Source organism: Zosterops lateralis (genome assembly GCF_965231275.1).
Source record: "Zosterops lateralis genome assembly, chromosome: 3".
In the NCBI taxonomy this organism is placed as follows: Eukaryota; Metazoa; Chordata; class Aves; order Passeriformes; family Zosteropidae; genus Zosterops; species Zosterops lateralis.
Genome location: NC_139764.1, coordinates 42,827,417 through 42,853,328, shown reverse-complemented (window position 1 = coordinate 42,853,328; position 25,912 = coordinate 42,827,417). Strand labels below are relative to the sequence as shown.

Sequence of the window (25,912 nt, the reverse complement as noted above, 5' to 3'; positions counted from 1 at the left end):
GAACCAGTTGATTATGATGGTGCTATAGTTAATTTTTTATTTTAACTCAGTTTTAAATATGGTGATGACATCTACCAGAATTCCTCTGTATTTCCATGTGCCTGTAACAAATGCTTGAAACCAAGCACATGTAGTCAGAGGAATAGAATTGGCTTTTTTTGGATGGATTGTTAAGCTATCTTTAATATGTTAGTTTTAGTACTTTTGTTCACATTGGTGCTTGAGGATGGTGTTAATTTTGCTGAATGTTGTTATTTTCTTCTGTGTTTGTCAGTTTTTTGGTAAAACAATACAGGGAAATCAGAGGCACTGAATTCTGAATCCAAGAGTTCCTGATGTGCTCTTGCTCTCTGCTGTTTAAGAATGACTTTAGGTTAATGGAGTAAATAATACTCACTCTCAGAGGGGCAGTATGTTCAAGGCAGTATTGATTATGACTGTGTTTGATCTGATCTGAATATTTCCCAAACTTCCCCCTAGTTTCCCTTTCTAATTTCTGGTAATGGTTGTTTATTCTGTATGCTTTTTGGTTCCCCACACACTGCTCTAGGGATGCTCACTTCTCTCTAAACCACAGGATGAAATTTTAAAAATATCAAAGAAATTAAGAGAGGTTGCAGTGATATGTAGTGGCTATTGTGTGTCTAATCTCTTGATGTTCCTTGATAGAAAAGAATCTAAAATCTTCACATGATGAAAGTCAACAAGTTGTTGTTACATGATAAAAATCAGTGCAAAAATTTGACAAGATGCCAAGATTCAGTAGTGAGTGATTCTGACAAGAACACAATAATTTTGAGTCAGGAAGGACTTCTTTGCACCTTCAATAGATATCACATACCCAAGTAGCTAAATGGGTTTAGAAGCTTTTTTGTGGTGTCATGTTATTAAATTGTTCTCAGTGTAAAATATGTGTAAAATTTCTGAATTGGAAATAATGAAATCGGAACCACGTCTGCAATTATTTACTTAAAAAGACTTGAATAAGCATGTGGTACCATTTCAAAACTGGCAAAGTTTATCAGTTTTAAATATTCTGATGGTTCTTCATGCCAGTTAAATGCATGACATAAGAAGATCCTGCCAAAGCTCGTTGAGTTATTTCTCTTTTAGGCACTGACATTTTAAATGCACTTTGATCTCTGCTTCTGTGCAGCCATCATGATCTTGGCTAAGAGCTCTTTTACTCAAGTCTTCCAATTTCATAGTTGTGAAGAGTTCTAGCACAGGGGCAGGTGGTTCAGATTACTGCAAATGAGCTTGCAGCTTGTTTAGCAATAGTGGTTTTTTTATAGTGTTGACTTTGTTCATTAAATTGTATAGTGTTCATATTGATTGTGTGCTCACTAATCCCAGGATTGTTTCATGTCTTGGGCTGGTGAGTCTCAGATCCTCATATTCAATGTCTCTTAGCTCAGTGTTTAAACTGTGAGATGTTAGATTGCTCTTTAAGATAAGTGTGTACTTTGCTCCTATTTGGAATATTACTGATATTCATGAACAAATGCAGGAATGATGGGCATCCGCAGAATGATAAAGTGTGACTAGACTGAATATTTTGCCCAGGTGCCTCTCTACTCTTAGTTCTTGTCCCTATTTTTGGTGGCTCAGTTTAGCATTTAACTTTTCTACTTGTCAATTCTAGTGTGAAGTCAAGGAAATCAACTCAGATCTCCTGTTGTTTAAGTTAAACTATTTGACACAGGACTAGTATAGAAGTGACAGTGTGGTCACCATCATTTAAAGTCTCTGCTGGGATATGTCAAGTAACAGCAATGCTTCCTGTAATCTGATGTTTATGTGACGAGTTAATTGCAGTTTCCTCCATGAATTGTTCATGCTAGCTTTCTGCTGAATAAAATAGTCACTACTGTGCAATCTGGAAGCTTTTGTTAAATACCTAACTCTCTCTGAAATGTGAATCAAGGAAGCACTCTGGATGGAGATAGCACCTTATGCCAGTCAAAAGGAAATGACAGGAGCAAACCAGTATCCTCACCCTGCCCTGCTCCAGATTTCATTGGTCTGACTCAGGCAGCTTCTACAGTGCATCCCTAACCCAGAATCCCCTTTTATCTCAGAGGATCATCCATCCCATTCCACATAAAACTTACAGCTTCTGGCTCTTCTGTGTTCTAGGCTGGCCAGGTGAAACCTTATTCCTTACTTGTGTCCTTACTAAGGCTCTTCTCTCCTAACTGCTCTCTTGCCGACGGCATTCTGCCAGAGCAGGTTCCCCAAGGGCTCACCCCTAGACAGAGCCCTCCTTATGACTGAGGGGAAGCAGGCTGTTGTTGTCACCTTTGCTCTAACAGAAACACATCCAGCCTCTGCATAACATGCATTTTGGATGCTAACCCTGAAGTTTGATTAAGAGGGTTCTGCAGCTGGAGAGTTGATTTGAGTCATGAATATAGATAAATGTCTGAAGGGAGTCAGGTGTGACTGATGGTCTCTGTCAGTTTGTGAAGCTCTAGAAGGTGTCAGTTAAGAATAATAGGACTAATCCATCCTCATGGAGGTTTCCTCTTTGTCAGCTTAAGTGTGCATAAAAGCTGAGAAGAAAACGATCTGCTCAAGAAGAAATGATCTCTTTTTATACCTAATGTTCTACAGTTTTTGTACTTTAATTTTGAATAGGTGCGATTTATCTCTTTAAAGTTCCGTAACTGAGAATCTGTTTAACAAAACTATTTGCAATCTAATTTCTTGTTGTAAGTATACTTTTAAAAATGGCAAATAGCTTTTAACAGTGCATGATTTTATGAGTAGGGCAAAAGATGACATATAATAGATATTACTGTTCTGAGGGCCTCTTTTAACTGAACTACAGTGAACTTTAAAGGGTAAAAATGAGGGATGATAAGCTCACCTCCGTTTAAATCTGAGAAGAAAGACCAATATATAAATATTGCCAATTAAATTTTTCATACTGTAGCATGAAGTAGAGTGTGCTTTTTTAGATAACAAAGTAAAAAGTCTTTGTACTGCTTTTTATCTGTGTTTGAACAGTGCCAATCCAGTTTTATTTCAAGAGTTGGAGGGTGTCTTTTGTGGGTTTTTTGGTTTTTATTTTTTATTTTTCGTTTTCATGCTGTGGTGACTTAATTTTCCAAATCAGAGCACTTATTTTTTTGCTTTCAGATGCCTTCTGTCAGGAGTTACAACAATGTTATATTTTAATTGTTAATATTTATTCTAGTATTGACTGTCATTTGCTTCTGTAACTTTCCCTTTTCTTTTTTATTTAATATTTGTTTTCAGCTGAGTTTTCAACATAAGATTGGTATCCTTTACTGCAAAGCAGGCCAAAGCACAGAAGAAGAAATGTACAACAATGAGATGGCAGGACCAGCTTTTGAAGAGTTCCTTGATCTACTGGGCCAGAGAGTACGGCTAAAAGGATTCAGTAAATACAGGGCTCAGCTAGATAATAAAAGTAAGTTATGTTTCAAGCTATGGGAGAAAGGGTAATTATCCAGCTGATCTTCTGTAAATTGTGTTGTCTTTTCATGCTCTTGACTTTGGGTTTTGAATAGTAAGATTATATGATAAATGGGGAAGATGAAGCATGGTAAGACCATGTATCAAACCTTTTCTGAAAGGTCATTTACTTTTTCTGTGGCATTACTAGAACTGAAAATCAAAGCAATTTATTTCATTTGTTTTCATTTAGTTAAAATCATACTACATGAGTAATATTTCCCCAGGTACATTTTAACATCTTATTCTTTCAAAGGCAATAAAAATATATGTATTTTAAAATATGGAATAATTTTCCTTATTTCAGCTAAACATACATGCTTACTTTACCCAACACACACAAGCAGGGAAGTTTCCTGGTTTCTCACACATGCACAATGAGCATGTCATCATTTGTAGGCTGATAATTAATAATCTACCTCAGGTCTTTCAGTTTCTCTAAGTGCAGTAGTATAAAAATTTAAATGTAGAAATTGGTTGGATTTTGTAGCAAAATAGGAACTAAAGTATTGGTTTTAAAAAAAAGTCAATGTTAAGACACTTCTTTATAAGCACTGTTTTCACTGCCCTCAAATTTAACTTAAATTCATTCTTTGTTTAATGACATTTTAGCAGGATTTTGACTGATCATATGAGCTGTGATCTACGGATATCTAGTTATTCATCTACTTAATTTTAACATAGTGTCAACCTAGTATAAGCACCACATTTATTTCCAATCGTGTTATTGGCTTTTTGCTTAAATCCATGTTTGTTTCCCTTTAATAATTCAAGCCTTTTAGAGACTATTGCATCCTATTTCAGTACAGAATAATAACAAATCATTTTTCAAATTAATTTGTAGAAATACATATTAACATGCTGTGGATGCCACACTTCTGGAGTGAATTGATAAATATGGATGAAAAATTGAAAGGAGTGAGGGATCATGTTTGGGTTTTCCTTTTTTTCCCCAATCAGAGCATGACTGAATGTCACCTAGTAAGTTGTATATAAGAAAATAAATGCTGGTCTGCCAGCAAATTCAGTTTCTGTATTTGCTGTGCTTCAGTATGAACTTACATTGCTGATCAGCATTGTGTATGTTTCAGTCAGTAATGTGACTTTAATGTTTTACAAAGTCTGTGTGTCATTAACTATATTGTCCTGTCACAATGTGTTCTCATTGTTTGCAACAGGCAGAATGGAATTAAGAATTCAAAAAGATACAATCTTTAGTATTATATTAAACATAAAGCACTTGGCTCAAGTATCACATTTTTGTTATACTTGTTTTTAAATATAACGATGCAAGAAGTATTACTGTGTGTCGTATTTAGACTTAGGTAATGCATTGTTCTGACTGCCTGCAGGTTCAGAGGAGTGTAATAGTCTCTGGGAGCTATATTTTGGTAGACACAGTATTACAGTAATAGATCTTGCTTAGTTCTTGTAGGAATCAAATTTATTAAGTTTTTATATTCTCAAATGCTTGACTAGCTGTGAGGTTTTTCTCTAAAAATTTGTTTATCTTTAAAATTGTTTATTTAATATTTGGATAAGTAATTGGTCCATTCTTATGTAACAGAGGAAGTAGAATGTTGTGATGAGTTGCTCTGTCTGGCAAATAAGCCTCCACCTCTTGCATGCTTGCCTACCTTCCAGTCTGTGAGTCAAGATTAAGAGAGTTCAATGAGTGAAGGGAAGAACAGAAAGAAAAACCCACCCCAAAAAAACCCTCCCAAACAAACAAAAGCTCCAAAACAAACAACAAAACCACCACTGCATCAATCAGGCCACAATACAACTGATGCAAAGGCAACCACTCCCCACCTGCCCTTAGCTGACTGATGCCCAGCCATTCTCTGAGCGACAGCTACCATGAAAAAGCTCCTCCTGCTCCAGTTTTCCTGCAGAACGTCACTTGATAGGATATGCTTTTTGGTCCATTTGGTTGGCTGTCCTAGCTATCTTCTCCCAGTCCCTTGGGCCCCCCAGCACGCTCCCTGGGACAGAAGACAGTGAGAGGAGCAGAGCAGCAGTGCTGGTGCTGTGTGGGCACTGTTTGGCCCCAGCTGAAACACCAGTGTGTTACCAGCACTGCTTTGATCACACAGGGAGCACACAGCACCATATGGGCTGCTATGAAGAATTTTAGCTGCATCCAAGCCAGACCTGGTGCAAATGTCAAGAACATATGGAATATATTAACTATAAAAACTCTTCTCTGCCCTTCTTTAGTGCAGTTTTAGTGGCATGCAGTTCCAAAGCCCAAGATAAAGAAATAAGAAAATGAAATTAAATGAAACTTTACCAATTCAATACTATATAATTTGTTTTGTATATGCTTTAAAACTAGAAATGAGAAAAAAAGTTCTATTGTTGGAACATATTTTCGCTTTCTGTCTCTCCAAAACTGGCTTTCTAAAATGCCACTGAAAGGTTATAATGGAATTAGATTTTGAGCTAAGATTTTGAAATAGAAGAGTGTAATAAGGTTTCTTTTTTTTTAGCAACATTTAAGTAACAAACTTCAGTTGAAATTATGCTTTTTACTTCTTATTCAAGTGTGATCTGTGTTTAATAAATGAAGTTAATTTAATTATCATCCAGACATAACTGATGCACCCAGTTACCATATGAATGTGCTCCTAACTGTATGCACACAAATATTTTTAGACTTAAAGCTGCAGATAAAGAAGTCTATGTTCATATACTTTTATACAGTTCTAATTGGAGAACTAAGATGGCTAATTGATTTAGTTTTGGAATATAGTTGCTATTCAAAACAAATCAAAACTCCAAAACTTTAAACAGTATGTTAAAGAGTGCACTGGAAAATACTTATTCCTCTAGATAACATAAAGTTATGTTAAAAAATAAGTGAACATGGAAAAAGAGAAGAAAAGTTGGTACTTCTCTTGAGTCAATAGGTTGTTAAATAGAGTTAAACCTTAAACTTTTTAAAAGTTCATTACTTACTGAAATAGTCTGTACAAGTTGAAGAAAAGGAATAAAAAGTATTAACGTGTGGACTACAGTGTGAAATTCATTTACTGTAAACATCACAAAATGCTAACCACTCATAAACTTTCTAAATAAAAGAAAATGTTAATATATATGAAAATTATTTTAATAATTTTCAAATATATGTATTATGCACATGTTTTATGTTTTAAAAAGTTTCTGATCTGCAACATGTGTTTTAATGTTAGATTTGGAATAGCCAGTTCACTTTTGGATTTAGTCAACTGTCCTTAATAATGTTTAAATAATGAAAATACATGTTATATAAAACTACGCTCAAGTAGCAAAGTGTTTGGTTTCTTTCGTGATATGTCAGTATATTTTAAATTAGTTTATTTAGGTCTCAGATACAGCAAACTCTTTGGGTTTTTTTCTCCACAACCCCTCTATGTCATAATAGAAAAATAGACTAGATTTTTAGCTGATGGAAACTGGTTTTGTTAAATTGTGAAAAGGATATAAGTTGCTTAAATAGATTTAAATCACAGCATGCAGAGCAGTGTCCTAAAAAGTAGTATGAATGTTCTAATTTACTGACCTTCTTGCGATTAAATTAATTTTCAGCTGATTCAACAGGAACTCATTCCCTCTATACTACCTATAAAGATTATGAGTTAATGTTTCATGTATCAACAATGCTTCCATACATGCCCAGTAACAGGCAACAGGTATGTTCTTTTAGCTTTTCATTGTCATTTTACTTTATAAATGTTTGACATTGAGTGTAGAGGTTTTTTTAATAGTATTGGTTGTAAACTGAATTGTTTTAAAAGAAGTATGGCTCAATTATATTTATTTTATTGAAATATTGTAAGACATTAGAAATCTTGTAGGATTTTTATTCTATATAATTCAGGAGCTTATGCTGTGTGCCCTATTTCATTATATTATTAAAAGGCAATATTGCCTCTGTGAACGAGTTATTTTCAGTTTGGACTGAATTCACATCTTATGTGTATTTTAAACATTGAATGGAATGAATCCTGAAAGTAGTCTTATGGTTAAAATATGCATGTAATAAGATTTTTTAAAATTATTTTACTTAACCCTTGCATTACAGATTTTGAAATGTTTATTAATGTGTGAGCTTAGTAATAATTTCAAACTGTAACCTTCAAGGTGTCTGTGAAAACAGAAAATTGTAGTGTATTTTTCTTATTCTAGAGAATTCCCTTTGCTTATATAATAATTCAGAATGTCCTCAAAGCATTAAGGATGGCTAAAAACCAGCACAGCATCCAAAGTGTGCGGTGCACCAGTAAGGTTCCTCTGTCTTGCCTGCTAAGATATTTTTTGGGACTTAATTAAAATGTACAAGCACATTTGGTATAATATATCAGTATCAATGCTTTAAAGCAAACCACTAGGATTGCTCATAGATCAGACTGATGTTTGTAACTTTCTGTGCCACTACTCTGTGTTCCTCCAGGTATGCAGAAATAAGTGTTGATTTATTTAGTTAGTTGTGGAATATTCTCGCCTGGCCATGCAAGTTGCAATCATTTCAGCCATTGTGGAAGGTTGTCATGAAATAAGGATGCTATCTCATTTTGGTTTTGAACAGCACACAAAAGATGCTTACTGATTGATTGTTGAACCATATGGAAGTTACATCTTTCATGTCTGTTCTATCAGTAGGTCTTGTGGGAGCAGAAAGGGATATGTCAAGGCAGCGAGAAAAAGATAAAAGTACTGAAATTCTTCAGAAGGGATAAATAAAAATAACAATGGAAGAAAATATATCATGTTAAGTGTTTTAAATAATCATTGCATAGAGCTCTGAACAGTTTGAAAAGCTGTTTGAAGTGAACAGTTAAGACATTACACTTAGTATTTAGATGTGGTTTGAGGAAGCTAAATTAGGAATCAAAAGACAAACTTTTCACCATATGAGTAACACAAAGTTTAGATGACTCACTTCCAAATGTGTGACTTTTAGGAGACAGAATGTTCAGCTCCATTAGGCGCTTAACTGTGGCATAGCTAGTAATCAAGGGGTTGGATTTTCATGGCTGATTTCAGATTGTTCTGCTTCTCTAAACTTTCAGTTGCATCTTATTACAAAACAGGATTAATTTAGTAAGTGCACTAGGAGTTGTTCTGTCTGTAATCAGTCTTAACAATCTTTGACTGGAAATACATGTAAATAGGAAAAACTGTACCCCATTAAGATGATATAGTACACTGAATGAGCTTGCCTTTAAAGAATAAAATCAATATTTTCATAGCAAATCACAGGCACTGACAGTAAATATGGCCTTACTTGGAGTTTATTACTTCTGTTGTCTTTTGTGAATATTCCTTGTTTGTGAGAACAGGATATCCTCTTGCCATGATCCATTTATTTTCATAGTTTTTTGCTGTTTGTTTGTCAGCTTCACTGCTGTGTTGCTCAGCCACCCCCTGTTACTGTCCTTTCACTTCTTCTTGTGCCTTCCTTTCATTCTTACCATTTCCTTATGTCTTTTTTTATAGTCAGGTGCTGATTCTTCAGAAAAATATTTCAATTTTAACTCCATGGTTTTCCCTAGCAACAAGCACTCCTTTCCACAGTGTTTCAGTGAGTTCTCATCATTGTCCCTTTAAAAGGTTCAATATTTAGCAGAAGCACAATGTTGTTATTCGTGGCTTTCTTGGGATCAAAATAATGTGGCAGTTTTCCAAGTTCAAGCAGTATGCCTATCTGAAGACCCACCACATTATTTTTCAGGTGATGAGACCTATCAGTGTTTGCACAGCATGTACACTGTCTTAATGAAATGTGACAAGTGCACCCAAACTACTAGAATTTAGCCAGCCTTAATGTGCAAAACAGATCTATAATAACTGTTTATTTTTTTCTTCTCCTACTGTTTAGTTCCAAAATATGTAATGAAGTCTCTTCAGGGTTGGGCTCACTGCATACCCAAGTAAGGGGAAGTTAGAGACCATGATAAATTTCCTGTCAGGTTATGTTAGGAATGAAGTCCCCCATTCCATAGTTACTTTCTGCTAGCATATTAGGGCTGAGGTTGTTGCATCCTTTCCCTATGTCCCTTGTTTGGTAATGACTGGTCAGGATATTCAGTCACTCCTCATAATCTACGACGGTGACCTTCAGTGGGCAAGCACTGAGCATTGCTTGTGTTCCAAATACCTGTGAGCCAAAAATAGGCCGCACCAGAACTGTTTGTTGCTTCTTCCAGGATATAACTACGCCCTGCTTGGTCCCTGATCAGGACATCCCTCTAGTTTTAGAACCAGCAGGAGATCCAAAGAGCAAGGTAATTTTCATTCTGGCTGCAACATAGGCTGGGAACTTTCAAGTCAGCTGCTTCTTCCCTAGGATGGAGAAGACAACCAGCCCTGGTGTGGCCAGTTCCTTTTCCTTTACTGGCCTTTTCTTCAAAGCAGTTCAAGGCTTTCCCCTTTAAACTTTACCTTTGCAATGTCCCTTTCCAAATCATTCCCTTGCAAGTTTCCTATTCACACATTTGCAGCCTGCTTGTGTACACGTGGTCAGACTTGATTAATCCAAATCTGTTCAAATAATCAGTTTTCACCTGGTTTTATGAAAACTTGAAAATGAAACAGATATGCAATAATGAAATAAGCTTGTTGCATTTCACTACTGTTAAAATAGTTGTGTAACAAGACCTGTGGTTATACCAAACTCAGTTGATGAGATCTGTTGAGAGAGCTTTTTCCATTCATTTCTAGTTTTAGTACTGCCTAAGAACACAAATTGAAAATAAAAGTTTTGAAACCACTTATTTTAGAAATGTACTAAAATAAGTTTGGAGTTTTTCTTATTTGACTGTTAACAGTTCATTGTTTTATTGAGTGAAGAGTATATTTCACTGCTATTTCAACAAGAATTCCTTGTTGTTTTGCAGTTTGACAAAGCAATTAATCTTACAGAAATGGGTAGATTTTTAAGGGTGAGCACAAGCTGTTAATATGCTAAGTTTTAAGACAGTTTTTTCCTTCAGAGATGCATATCTGAAAATTAAGAATTGAGTCACTAAATCTGAGAAATAATATAATAACTATCATTTAGTGCAAATAATTTTGATCTAATGGATTCTGCTTTTCTAACATATTTTCCTGATTGGACTCACCTTTTTGTGTCTTGTATTCTTACATGACACTTCTCTGATTTCATTTTGGCTGCCTATTATACTTGATTAGGTTTTTTTTCAAATTCTGTCATGACAATGATGCTTCCTTACTGCAAGTAATTTCTGTAATCTCTGCAGCCAGTTGAGAGTTTCTATTGTGCTCGACATCAGCATGAGATTAGTTAGAGTATGTTAGAAAGGCAGATTTTAAAAAAAAAAAAAATTGTACAGCATCCAAAAACCCCCAAACCTCAAAATGGGAGAGGAAGGGGAAACTGAGAACCTGAAAAGAACACCCAAGCAAGCTTGGATGTAAAAGTTGGGAGAAAAATCCAGACTACAGAATGGAAAGTAGAAAAGGGTTTCTTATAGCTAATTTTGCTGAGTTCTGGTTTCCTTCCATTCCTTTTTCATTTTCAGTATGCTATCCTTATCTCACATTTCCCAGAGAAGTTTGTGTTTCCTCCTTCTTCTCCATTCAATACTTTATTCTTTTCCTGTTCCTTTATCCTATCCAGAGCACCTCTTTCCATGTTCCAGATCACCCCAGTTTAATTCTCCCTCCTTTAGAAATTCTTTGCATTGTGATTCTCTGTGCACAGCCACAACTGTGCTTTGCCTTTTGCATTGTGTTGAAGTTGACTGACTACTTATGCACGACAACTATTTATAAGTGTTAAACTGGTTTTATTTTAAATTTAAGAAGCCGCTAAGATCTCTACAGTCTTGGTAAGGTTCTTAAAAATAATGACCTATCTTCTTATTTCTATTTTTGTGCCTTATAGAAGTTTCCAGTTTTGCAAAACATCCTAGGGATAGGATATGGGAACTGCCATGCTTTTAAAGATCTTTGCTAGTAAAATTTCAAACATTTCTAAAACTTACCTCCAATTAAGTGAATGCTGTTCTTTTATATGCTATATATGATGCCAAGCAGAACCTCCTAAAGGAGTGTTCAAAAGCGGAAAATATTCTTGAAAACAGTAACTGTCTTAAAAAATAAATATACCTTTAAAGAAGATTGCATTCTCATTTTATAATTTACTCTATGGAAATGTATAGACATGAACCACTGTAGCAAGGACAAGTAATTGGGCACTTTGTAGTATAACAAGGTCAGAAATTAATCACCTTGTACCTCAGTTGGAAGGTTGCTTACAAATTTAACTGAATTGTAAATTCCAACCTGTGAGACAGTAATAAGTTCTAAACGTTAACTTGTGCTGCCCTACTATGATCTAATTGTATGGCTCACTAGATGAGCAAATTAAAGTATACCTGACACACTTAGTTCTGTGGTCAGTTCCTTATAGTGCACTTCTGTATGCAACAGTCTGTGTATCTTAAATGGCTCAAATAACCAGTTGTTTTTTATTTTAGTCTTAAAAACCTGAGAACCTGACTGAGCAACACAACTTATCAAATACTGTTTTCTGTTCCTATGTCTGTTCTAAAGTTTCATAAGAAGTCTTATTTTTTTATCTGTATTTGAGATTTTGATTACATTTAAAATAATATAGATATACCTTGTGCTTTAAAATTGTGGCTTTGGCCCTTCTGGCTACCTTCAGAATATCATTATTTATGTTATTTTTGAGGGCTGTAATGGAACATACTTATGGGTTCTAGGCTTAAGCATTTGCAACTTTGCTTTTTATTGTTGGTAGCTGAAATACTTCTAGTGGAACTGGAAAAAATGCAAAAAAATATTCTTATTAGAAAGATTCTGTTCCATGAATTAACATTGATAGAGAAATTTTTACTTGCTCTGTCATAAAGTTTTCAGGTAAATTTATTCTTGAATCCATTTTGGTTACACATGAGCCAAGGTACAGCTTTAACTGTCTTTATGCTATTAGTTGATAATGCAAGATCTTTGGCAGACTTTGAATAAATATTAAATGTAGCACCTGGTAGACTGCTTTTTTTGTCTGTTACTATACAAAATTTCAAAGTTACAATATTCTTCCATGAAGAAAGTGAGCATCATTTTACTGTGTAATTTTGTTGGGGTTTTTGGGGAGAAAGAGTAGTAGTCACTGCTGGAAATGTTTTGCAATTTTTACTAAATTTTAGCCCATAACAATGATTTAGAACTTTAAATTAGTCCTTAAATACATTTTGATGATAAAAGCTACCAATTAAAAGAACAAATTTTTAATTAAAGAGTTCCTAATAGCTGTTGTTTCTCTGTGAGTCTTGGTTCTGTTTCTCAAGTATGCAGTTGTTAACATTGGTGATGGATGTTCATGATAATATATTTTTTTTAATTAAGATCATAATATTAAGGACAATGTTTAATAGTATTGTGACATGGAAAAGAAAGTTTTATTGAGACATAGAAGCAATATTATATTTTTAATGTAGAGACAATATTACACTGTAAAGAGGGAACGAATGTACAGTTTTCTGGATAGTGAGAAATGTCAAGTGATGCAACACTTTTTTATTACTGAAGTGATGTATTAGTGAGAATAAGAGAAATACATTTTTCTCATAGAATAAAGTATAAATGAGCAGAAACTATGGAGAACTAGTGTAGGAATGTGAGAAAATTCATTAGTATTTTTGTGAATTTAGCCCAATTTCCTTTCCCTATATTTTTGCAGTTCTGATATCCTTTACATGTTGTTATCCATGATGCCATAAAAGTTATTTCTGAAAAATTATGCTTTTGTTGTATTGGTTTGATGTGTTTGGGTTGGTTTTTTTTCTAAGATGATGAATTTGTGATTTTTTAATTATTTTTTTAATAATTAATTTTTCAATGCATGTTTCTTGTCTAGCTGCTAAGGAAAAGGCATATAGGAAATGACATAGTTACCATTGTCTTCCAAGAGCCAGGAGCACTTCCTTTTACTCCAAAAAATATTCGTTCCCACTTTCAACATGTATTTGTCATTGTCAAAGTGCATAATCCTTGCACTGAAAATGTGTGTTATAGGTGAGTAGAGCCTTGTAACTGTTTAAGTTTGTTACTAAGACTACAACGCAACCGTGTTTTCTAGATGCTTTGTATTTCTTATAGATATTATGTGCTCAGTTTTAAAATTCCTGCTGCACTTCCTGTGAATTTGGAACCCCAGAGTCTCTCTTGCACAATCTACAGTTATGGAGCACAGTTTGTAGACTCACTGCGGTATGGCAGAACTCCATGCTGCTGATTTTTGGCCACAAAATGGGGGTATACCAAGTTAGTGAAAGTAAGATTTGCAGACACACCAGTAGAAATTAATTTAGAATTTGTATTGCATGTTTCCTTTTTTTTTTAAGAAAGTGATTTAAAGTATTTCAGAAGGTCCTTTAACCTGTATGAATTCCTGAGTATGACAATATGACACCAGAATGAACCATAGCCTTTAGCACATGAACAAGGACTTTTGGAGAATGGAAAAAAAAATCATATATTTCAGATGATTTTATCAACTTTCAGGTTTAAGTCACTGCATCATGAATTTTAGCAAGGTAACCAAAGTGGAAGCACATTTGTGAATTGATTGGTAATTGTGCAAGTAATGGTAGACATGAAGCATTATTACACAGGTTTATTTATAAATGTTGTTTATTCATTTTTTAAAATGAAATTAAAATACTTCATAAGGATGGGTCATATTACTGTCTTTTAGCAGTCTACTAGAACTTAAGCTACCTTTCAGGACTTGATTTTGTTTCAATAACTGTTTTGTGTTGATTAATACATGACATTTCCTATGTTATGTTTTTCTTGCTATTAAACTCTGTCATTTCAAATTTGACTGTGCTTTAGTCCAATAGTAGTTGTACCTAATGTGTACAGTATTTTGAAAATCTTTTTCAGTTGAAATATATTATGTAAGTATCAATTAGAGGTATAATTGTATCAGTTAGGAAATATTCCTATTTTTCTTTCATTTTCCTATGACCTGTCTAGATCAAGAATTGTGTTTTCCAATTTTATGAGCATAGAGTGGGCAGTTTAAACAGGTGGAGAATGCTCCATTCTAGTCACATTCGCCACCAATATTTTTTCATTGAATTCACACTTCATTGTAGAAGAAGATTTAAGGATAAAAATTAATTCTGTTTCTATTTTTTACATTTCTTAGTTTGAAGATGAGTGACAGCTGAAAATGACAGATTTACATAAAAATAATTTAAAAAATACTTCTCTCATTTATTTCTCGCAATTCATTTTGATATTTATTTCATTAAGGAGACATTGACACCCTAATAAATTATCTTTGATTTTTTTTTGTTTTAGTAAGATACCTCCATAATGTCCTTTATATATTTACAAGAAGAAAGCCATTCTAAAACAGACAACCCAATCAGATTACTTTGATGTGTCTGGAGTGTCTGCAAATTGGCATGTCAAAGCTGTTCTTAATTGTGTAAATGGATTGCAGAGATCACAGTTCTGTTTATCATATGATTTTATTTCTATTGAGGGAATTAATCATTTTGTTGTTTGTTTGTTTTTTGGTTTTTTTTTCTGTTTCCAGTGTTGGTGTTTCACGATCAAAAGATGTTCCCTCGTTTGGTCCACCCATTCCCAAAGGAGTAACTTTCCCCAAGTCTGCAGTCTTTAGGGACTTCCTTTTAGCCAAAGTTATTAATGCTGAAAATGCAGCACATAAGTCAGAAAAATTTCGAGCCATGGCCACAAGGACACGTCAAGAATACCTGAAGGATCTGGCAGAAAACTTTGTTACCACAGCTACAGTGGATACTTCAGCCAAGTTCAGCTTTATTACTTTAGGGGCAAAAAAGAAGGAAAAAGTGAAACCAAGGAAAGATGCACATCTATTCAGTGTTGGAGCAATTATGTGGAATGTGATTGCCCGAGACTTTGGCCAGTCTGCTGACATTGAATGTCTCCTCGGAATCTCCAATGAGTTTATCATGTTGATTGAAAAGGAATCAAAAAATGTTGTGTTTAACTGCTCCTGCAGAGATGTTATTGGCTGGACATCTGGATTAATGAGCATCAAAATATTTTATGAAAGAGGAGAATGTATTCTTCTGTCTGCAGCAGATAATTGTACTGAAGACATCAGAGAAATTGTTCAAAGACTTGAAGTAAGTACAGTTTCTAAACTGGAATTCCAATTTTTTTATGAATAGTTATTTGTCTACGTCTCCTTTGGAGATACAACTGAAAATGTTCTACGTTCATAGTTCAGGAGTGTTTTTGGTCTCCAGAGAGCATTACAAATACTAATCTTCACAACCGCATGTGAGATAAATATTATCAACCTTTTTTTCAGGGGTAAGGTTTCAGATACCATTAATCAGATACCATTACTTGCCTAAGGCCATGGATGGTTCCAGGGTTGAAATCAGGACTGAAAAGGTTTTACCACCTCTTGTCTGTTCTCAAATCACACCCTTGTAGATAGAAGTATCATTAATTAAATATATATATATAAAATCTTAATGTGCAAAATATACTTTGACTTTGTGTAATAATCCATTAGAATATTAGTGGAAAATTCTCTGAAAGTGGTTCTGCTGATTTGTTCCTCTGTACTGAGAAAGTGCAGGAAGTAAAGAAAACTTCACCAACTAATGCCAGTTTTAACAGCTGACTAAATGAAGTTTTTCAGACACTTGATGACCGTGTCAGTAACTGTTGATGACCACTGTCCTGTAACTATTTCAGTCAGTCCAGATGAAATGACAATAACTGAAAAGTGCTGATGCATCTAGTGGTTGCACTTCACTCTTTGATCTTAGTTTAAGTAATTTAGATAGTCTTAGGGTTTTCTTCTATTAGAAAGCTTGGCACTGAAAGGAAATCAGTCTGCTTACAGTTTCCACACTGGAGCAGTTGGATTGCAGCTGATGATTTAGGACCTCTCTAGTACTGCAGTCTCATTTAGCACTGCTCAATATCATGCTCTAAATAATAACTTTCTTCCAAATTACAATTACTATTTCAAGAGTTGAATGTCTTTAAACTCTTCTTGCTACTGTTATATTATCCTTTTCATTTGAGGTCTTCAGTTTCACTTACCTTAGACAGATGTTTCCTTTCTGGAAAATAGTGCTCCCATTAGGTCTTGTTAACCAAACAATATAAATTTCTTAACACAAATGAAAAACCAGATGTAAATTTCTAGTGAAAGCTTCTGCTGTCCTCAATGACAATGTTTTTGTGCTATTTCTCACTTACTCCGTTTTGCAAAACCTGGAAATAAGCCATGTTGCTGAAGACAGATCTTTTAAGATTTGGTAGTTAAAAACACAAAATGAAATGTTTATCTGTGTTTACTACTTCCTCTTTATTATGGCCAGATTTGGGGTTAAATAATGAAAAATTGGTTTTAAGCCTCAAATTTAGCATCAGTTATTACTAAGGCTACCTGAATATTAACTTAAAGTATCTGTTCCAGTGAATTCTGACTGTCTTTTCTTTCCCTGCTACCTATCCAATTGTCATACTAATTAAGAGTTAACTATCATTACTTGTTTTAAATTTTTTTCATCCCTGTTTCTTGCCTCATATTTTTCTCATTTTCCCCTGCTCCTTCCTCTCTTTTGAAAGCTGCACATTGATGCTATTTCCTGGTTGGTTTGTAACATTGAATGCTTTCTACATCCTTGTGTACATTTGGTATAGAACCATTAGAATCACTAAAAATTATTTAAAACTGTGATGCTGCACTTAATGTGCATACTTTAAAAACCTTTCAAGTGACTCAAAACACAGCTAAGGTTAACAGCCATATGTGCCAGCAGATGCTAAACATGAAAGCTCAAACTGTGATGTAATATCAATCTTTAGTGACCAGATGATTAACCCTTTTCAGTCATGATTTAAAGCATTTCTTAAAACCAGCGAGTAGAACATTGCAATTACTAAATGAGATTGTCAGAGAAATAACTAGACTTTATTCCCTGGATTTAAGTCATGCAGGTAAAAAGGACACCTATCTGAATATCTAGATTAAGAAAAGGTGTAAAAAGCTGGATGAGATCATGATTTTAGTTTGTACTGAAACAATTGGTCCAGACTGAAAAAAGAGCTGTGACTTGTCAGTCTAGACAAATTCATATTTGCAGGGGAAAGTATCTAGTTATAGAAAGTAGAAAGAGCAGCAAGCTATATATTAACTTGGAGGGTTGTGTTGGAAGGTAGGAAAAGCAGTGATTTTGAGCTTTAGGATAGCAGAGAATGGCAGGATGATAAAAAATTAAATGGAAACACTGAATGGATCTTCAGCTAAGAATCTGAGTTTACAAAATTTCCTTAGTATCCTGTATATTTAAAAAAACCCTCTTTACCTTCTTCATGGCACATAGAGAATCTCTGTCTTTTAACTTTATCTGTTTAAAGTGCATTCAGAGAAATCAGCTCTTAGTTCATTTGTGGCCACAAGATCAGTGAAGCTGCAACCAAGTCAGCAGAATGCCATGTTTCAAAGTGGAGCAGCACTATATTTAATGGGACATTACTATGTAATATGCAGTGTTACCTTTTAGGGAATATACACTTGGGGAGGACTAGATCTCCTGGAATGCTTCCCATTGGGAATAGATGAGTCTTTGGCTGAAATCTTTATCTTTCTTGTCTTCTAACTTTTGGATATTTAACTCACTTGAAAAAGAGATTTTGAGTGCTCTGAGTTGGGGAAATCCGTGTGCTTTGGCTGGTGCATTCATTTTGCAGTAGTCTGTAACTGTGACATAATAATAAAGAGGTGTCAGCCCCAAAAAAAGAGCTCCTTACTATGTAGCTTAATAAGGATAAAATTCTGTCACTCAGCTGGGCTCCTGACTGTAATAACGTGGTCTTCTTTTCACTGCATGACCACATGTGTATTTTAGAAATTTGTGATGGAAGTGTAACTAACAAAGGGCTGAAGTTTTCCTTTTCACTTATCTAGTTCACAAATTATGGAAGGCTTTTTTTTTTTTTTCCTTATTGAAATTTAGTCATAAAAGAGCTAGGTTGACACTATGTTAAAGTTTTGGGTATGCTATATAGTTCTAATATTATATGCAGAGTTACAAGTACAATAGAAGGTTCTATTTAAAAAGCAAAGTTTCTAAAGAACACTAAAACCTCAAAGCTGAAAAATGACAGAGGAAATAGCTGTTTCATTTTTGTTATGAAAACCCAGAACCTGACTTTGTAAACAAATTATCCAGAGTACATGTTAGACATCTCAAAAATGACTTTCAAATTTTAACTTTGAAACCTACATCTTCAGAAGTAACTGGAAAGACGATGAATCAAAATTTCCAGGCAATAATTCTCAAAATATCTGATCCTTGCAATATCTTCAATATTTCACATTTCATAGATTATCCCTTAATGAATGAGGGCTAATTGTATTTCTTTACCTCAGGGGTTAAAAGCATGAGCATAAACCAGATCAGCAAAGTTAAAATAACTCATGGATTTGTGGCATTTTGTTCTCATGTGTGCAAGTTCTAATTTTTCTGCTGAGTGACAAACACCCATATAGAAATATTCTATAAAGAAAATAATGCTTTAAAACTTACTAAGGTACCAAATCTCTTGAGCTGTACAGTCCCACTCCCTCCACATACACCCTTGAATCAGGTTGGGCCATTCTGCTGTGGCAAGCACACAGTAAACTATTAAGTAGTAGCCTGCCTGGATTCTGACTCAAGCAGTCAATGGAGAGCAAGAGTGACTTCTCCAAAATTGTTAGAATATAACTTTTTCTAACCCAGAGATGGGGTAACTGCGAGGTGTTTCAAAACTTTTACTCGATTTTCAGTCTCATGTGAAGGGTGAGACAGTAGAGATGTTATAATTCACACAATCACAATCAGAAGCCAACTATTTCAATACAAGTGTTTCTTTTTGCCACACAATGTTGTTAATGCCTTAAAGCCAATCATCTAAAATTACCTCTTGTGGGTCCTAATTCAATGCATCTTTTATAGTTCTATTTCTCCAAAGTGTCTAGTCTTATTCGCAAGGCCATCATTTGAAACTTGTTTCTAGTTCCATTTCTCTCTCAGCAGTGTCTGTCCTATTCCATGGCATTTCTAAGTCAGCATTTTCTATCTCAGAGTTTGCATACAGATGCATACTCTATGAGCCTTCTGTCAGTATTTGAGAATTCTCAAAAAATCCATTTCCCACATTAAATAGCCTCCTGAATTAAACTCAAGCCATAAAACAACCTTTGCAGAGATCTGTCCTGCACAGCTGACAGTAGAGAACACTAGCCTCCCATCTATTTTTGTGATGCACGCTAAACCCAGCCATAAACAGCATGAACACCTTTGTGGAACAAGGTAAGGTGTGCTGTAGAACTGCTCTTAATGCAGCATGACCTTGGGAAGATCCCTTGATCTGTATTGTAACATCTCTAAAAGGCAGATGTTTGCCTTGGTGGAGTGTTCATGGGAGATCTGTGATACGCACTACAGAGATCTTTGATAATGTTTCATAGTGGTTAAGTTTTTGTTTTGATTGAAATAATGGAGCTAAATACATACTGGTTTTGTGACACTGACAAAAGGGGTGGCTGGGGTGACTCTCAAACTTCCTTGTAATGCGGGGCTAGAATTTTGTCTTCTGTGTCTGGTGCAGTATCCCAGCTTACAGGCCATTGTATGATTATGATTTACATGGCAAAATTTTTAAGAACTTGTTTCACAGTATATAGAAATGAACCTGCTTAGCAAAATCTGTATTTGAAGGATTTCGTCCGCTCTGTATAATGAGTTACTTTTCATTGAATATGAGTATTTTTTTGTTTCTAAGTTTCCAAGTGACATGGGAGCTCTCATCCCATTTTAGTAATATCCTCATCTAGAGATGATGGTAGTTAGGAATCTGCCTAAGAAGCAAAATAAATTAATATTTTTTTCATTGCTATTTTCATGAGGAAAGCAAGCTGCTAGAACTGAGGCACTTCAGTTTGGCTCATGTTATATCTCAGGTTTAATATTGTTCAATGCTGAATAAAAAATGCCTGCACACCTGAAGTCAGCCAAAAAAGAATGAAGTAATTGGCAGGGCAGCATTTTTCTTGCTTTGTGTTTTGAAACTAGACCAGCTGTAAAGTTTTAAAGTTTTCAGTTAGATATAAATAGCTTTGTGTCAAGGTTGGGCAAGGGAGAAGAAGTTGACATGGGTCAACTGCCTGCCCTGGAGATGTAAGATTTTTAGTGTAATGAAATGTTTTGTTCACTTTGTTTCATGCAGGAACCTTGATTCAAAGATAAATGTTAAGATAATTTAATGCTAATGTATTAAAGATACTTAATATCAGGGCTGACATGACTTTAGAACGTTTGTGTGCCCTGACAATCGCGTAACAAATCTGGTGTTTCCTCAGATAGTGACCAGAGGATGTGAAACCACGGAAATGACCCTGCGGAGAAATGGGCTGGGCCAGCTTGGATTCCACGTGAACTTTGAAGGGATAGTGGCAGACGTGGAGCCCTTTGGATTTGCATGGAAAGCTGGCCTACGGCAAGGGAGCCGCCTGGTTGAGATCTGTAAAGTGGCCGTGGCAACTCTGACCCATGAGCAAATGATCGACCTTTTACGCACCTCGGTGACGGTAAAAGTGGTCATTATTCAACCACACGAGGATGGAGCGCCCAGAAGGTAAGGAGCAGCAGTTCTCACTGTAACATTTGTATCTGTTTGTTTGGGTTTTTTTTCCTCTGCTCCTGCTTAAAGGATGAGTCTCTTATTGAAGGCCTTCAGTAAATGGACATTGTCCATCATGTTGGGTGATAATATTGTTGAGGCTCTTAAAGCAGTCATTTCCCCAAAACCTATATTGACTTGTTATGGAAGATAAAATAAGATCCTACAAAAAATTTAATTTATGTTTATATGACTTTAAAAGGGTAGGAAGTAAAATTCAGTGTATCCTGACTGAGCTGTCCTGAAAGCTGATGCTGCTACTTCTATTCCACAGGAGAGTTTTATGTTTTAATGCTGAATTTAAAAATGTGGAATCCTCTTCATGAAATTGCACCTTGTGCATCTTTGAGATTTCTCCAACTCCTGAATATTGGAAAATATTTGTTTTATTTTTTTCTTATGTTGAAATTTAATGAAAATAGTGAATTGCTGGGTTGTGGATATACGTGGTAACAAGTCTAAGAGTTCTACTCACTTTCTACAGATATCTAATTTATTCACATTAAATGGTGAATTACATCAATGTGTTTATCATTTACGAAAGAGAAATCTTATTGCAACATAAAATATATGCTCATGCTCAGGGAAAGACTGTATAACAATCATTACAGTCACTGTACCAGTGTTTTCAGGGATAAAATGCATTTTTCTTTCATCAGTGTTCCTTTTTTGGTGACAAAATACATTTTTTTTCCATTTTTTGATATCATGAGGCAGAGGAGTAGGAAAAAATAGAAACTTTGTAACAGTATGACTTTTTCTCACACACCTTGTCTAGTCAGTGTTAATTTGGCTCATTCTAAATGAGAACTGTACCAGAGTAAATTTAATTACTTGTCTTCTTGTAGCAGGCCAACTTTAAATCTCTTGTTGATTTTTAATTCAACAGAAAAAACATTAGATGTGTTGCTTTTGGCAAGACAACAAGCAATAAAATTTTACGTAGTGTGCAGCACTGTGAAGTGGATGCCAACTGTATACGAATGCTGCTTAATTGGTGGCAATTCTCCAAGTAGTCATTGGCCTGATGTATGACACACAGGGGCTGTCCCCTGCCTCAACCTGCATGGTGATGCCTCCCTTTCTGAACAAAATGCCTGTGAATGTAGGATACCACCGTTTTGCTTAGTTGGATAGAAATTTGCAATTAAGCCTCTCTTTGCTTAGGTTTGCTATTCTCACCATCTGCTTCTGGGTATGAATTTTCACTGACTTGTTTGGTATACATTTCCAAGCTGTTTACGGAATATGAACCTAATGAGCTGATCCTTTTATATTGAAGGTAAAAATGTGTATTTTATAGGCCCTGATAGAAAAATACATACTGTATGAACCCTTTATATTGTCTTTGATATAAATCTTCTTCTAGCGATAAAATGTTTAAGTCCCAGATCAGTGTGATACATAGCACCCAACTCTTTGTGTAGGTGGAGTTTCAACTGAGTGTTACCACACTGAGGAAAATCTGCAAAAGCTGCTCCTCTTTATAATTTTTAGCATTTTTAAACTTGTGACTAATTACTAAGAAAAATGATTTTTTTTTAAACTATGTGTCTATTCTAATTTTTTAAAAAACTATATTTAAGTTCTTTTTAGCTTCACCTTTCTAGTGAAGAAGAATATATATAAGAAATGTCCCTTTCTCTCAAATATCAGTTCCCTGCAGAAAACTGCTCATTTTCCCTTGTATATCCCTAAAAATATGATTAGTGATTTCAACTGTCCAGTCTCTGGAGGGTTTTGAGCTTGCCTATTTGCAATGTTTATAATCTGAACAGAGCAGGCAGAAAGCAGTTATAGATATTGCATGACAAGTCTGAGAATGTCAGTTGACAAATATGATCTTTGACTTTGTTTGTAGAATATATTAATGAATGAAGGAAAAGAGGAGAGAGCAGAAAGGAATAATTTATCAGAATTTTTGGGGAAAAAGTTAGCCTATCACTGCTATTTACTAGTTGACATTTGTGCAAACCCACCTTCCTGTCTCCTAGTCAGTTGCTTCTCTTAGCCTTCAGCAGGTTCTTGTCACAGAAAGAGAATAGCTGAGGTTGGAAAGGATCTCTGCAGGTCCTTATTGAGTCCAGCCCCATTGCTCAAAGTAAGGTCAGCCAGAACAGATTGCTCATGGACATGTTCACTGGGTTTTGTATATCTCCAAGGATGGAGATTCAAAAATGCAATATGGCAATTTTGTTTGCAAGCATCCTCTCAGTAGGAAAAGTTTTTATGTGTACTTAAATGGAATTTCCTGTACTTCGATTTTGCACTTTGCCTCCTCTGTTTTCGCTGGATAATATTCTTAGTCTGTCATCTTTTTTGCTTAATCCCCCCATTAGATATTTTATACACATTGATAAAATCCCTCCTGAGCTTTCTCTTTCCATGGCTGAATGACACCAGCACTCTAAGCCCCCCCTTGTGTTTCAGATGCTCTTATCCCTTAATCGTCTTTGATCCTTTGCTGGACTTGCTCCATATGTTCATGTTTCTCTTGTATTCTGCTATCAGGTTTACTCAGAAATTTACAGGTAGTACTTTTGGATGTAAAACAGGAGTATCTGGAGAACTAAATCCATTTCACCTTGGCTTGACAAGAAATATCCCTGTCCTTGGAGAGTCCATGCATGGCTAAACAGGGTAGAATCAAGCCTCTGTGAGTGATTGCAAACACATATTTGTGATAAACATTTAAGGCAGGTGTGACAGCTTGTCAGGAGGGAACTTTTTTGTTGTAATAATTATTAAATAACACTTAAAGCAGACATACAGATATTTTTGTCATTTTGGGGATCCATCCATTCGTGACACACACTTTACAAGTGCCCAGGAGAATGATAGTTAAAAAGCAGGAGAAAGCTTTTCATCTATGCTCCAGTACTTACTGCTTTTATTCACTGCTGGTTTTAGAGGTTTTCTGCTAAGAAATAATGCGTCAGACTATCTGACTTATGTAGGAAGGTACATTTTGAGGCTGAAGTAAGTCCCTTGAAAGTTTGACTCATCCTACAGAGTATATGATCTGGTCGTTGGGTAGGCTTTTCTTCTCTGTATTTCAACCTGGTTTCTCAGAGTACATACTGGTGATTTGTTGTTTTGATTTTGGTCTGGTGATTTTTGTTTTGTGTTTTGTTTGTGGTTTTTTTTCTCTTAATTTAAATGCCATAATCTAGAGTTTCAAGTTCAGCTACTAAGATTCTGCCCACAGTGCATAGATATAAAAATACATTCATCTTTGCTGCTAAAAGGATCACTTGCATTAAAAAATTTACATACATTTACAAGAATATAAATACAATTTTATAAAAAAAAATCCAGAGTTTCATGAAAAAATCCAAATGTATCATTTTATTAATGCCTGTCTTTCATTTTCTGGGATAATCAGCTGATTTCCACTTCTTGAAAGACTAGTTTCTGCTTAGCTTTGTCTGCTGGGTTTTATGAATACAAAGCAATGAGGAATTTGTCTTTGGGTTGCTTACTAGTACTGGTTCCTTGCTGGGATCAGATTCTGAAGTGAGTTTACACAGATTGGACATGAGTGCCATGGAATGTCTTGGGAATTGTATCCTTCAAGTGCAAATGAGTTTCAAGTGTGCAGGGGTGTTTCCAAAGCAGTCCTTTGAAAAAACATCAGCTGAAGCAGAGATCTTTGATCAACTTCTTGATTTTTTTCTGTCTGTTAGATTACCCACAAATTAATCTTCAATCCTTCATTTTAAAAGAAAACTAACAAAATGTAAGTGTGCACCCACTGAGAATAAACTATTAGCAATAAACAATTAACAAGGATTTTTTTCCCCTGCAAACTGTCTTGTATTCATTTATTTCAGCATGAAAATAAACTATTTGAATGTTGAAGGTGCTCACAAAGGAATGTTACAGGGTGATTAGGAAATTAATGTGAAAAATTCTGCTCGATAAATGTCTTCCATTACTTAATGTAGATCCTTCTACCAAAATCTTGACAGTAGTATATGCAAAAGCAATCATGGAATAAGGCCTTTCATTTACTAGCCTGTAAAATTAATGAACTTGAGACAAAGCTCCTGCTGTTTTCAGTTTGCTCCAGCAATTAAATAATCATGCACAAATTGATGCAGAAATCTAAGTTATTTGTGTGGCATCAGGCTGATATTTAGATAGAAAGAAGAATTTGCTATTTAAAACACAAATTCTTTAAATGATAGTGCAGTATTAGAACAAATATGTTGGTCATTGTTTTCAGATCTGAATAAGTATTCTTGTGTCATATTTGTTCAGAATTGTTGATTTGGGATTGTGTGCATTTGAGCAGGAGAATAATGATGTTCATTCTGATTTGTTTTCGCCAGTGGTGTTATAGTAATGTTCAAGGACACTGTATCCTAAATCAGCCAAATCCAATCAAGGAATCCAAGCACTTCTAAATGTATTTTAAACTGTAAATTTTGCTAGATTCCTTTTTACTACATTTTACCTATCTGTTTGTCTTATTTCAACTACCATTTTATATAAAAAACAAATTGCTTGAGAAGTGATTAAGAAACAATTTCTGGAAGTTTAGAAAGCAAACAAAACTTTAAGCAAAATTTCCAGGGCTGGCTATAAACAGAAGCTGGAGAGCTGTAGGAGCAGTAGTTTCCACTGTTGGTCTGAACAAGCAAGAGACGTTTTTTCTGCTGTTGTAGGTAGTTTTGAAAATGGAAATACTTTA

At 35.0% G+C, this 25,912-nt stretch overlaps 1 protein-coding gene across 4 annotated transcripts in view; it reads left to right on the top strand.

Moving 5' to 3' along the window:
• SIPA1L2 (signal induced proliferation associated 1 like 2) overlaps positions 1-25,912 on the top strand; it is a 125,301-nt gene that overhangs the window by 62,905 nt on the left and 36,484 nt on the right. For 3 of the 4 annotated variants that reach the window (XM_083856867.1, XM_083856869.1, XM_083856866.1), the window contains 6 exons: positions 3,265-3,439; positions 7,054-7,157; positions 9,675-9,752; positions 13,376-13,533; positions 15,071-15,647; positions 20,897-21,171. In XM_083856867.1, the coding sequence (XP_083712993.1) occupies positions 3,265-3,439; positions 7,054-7,157; positions 9,675-9,752; positions 13,376-13,533; positions 15,071-15,647; positions 20,897-21,171 (1,367 nt within the window). The remainder of the gene's footprint in view (positions 1-3,264; positions 3,440-7,053; positions 7,158-9,674; positions 9,753-13,375; positions 13,534-15,070; positions 15,648-20,896; positions 21,172-25,912) is intronic. The other variant, XM_083856868.1, reaches the window with a different exon arrangement.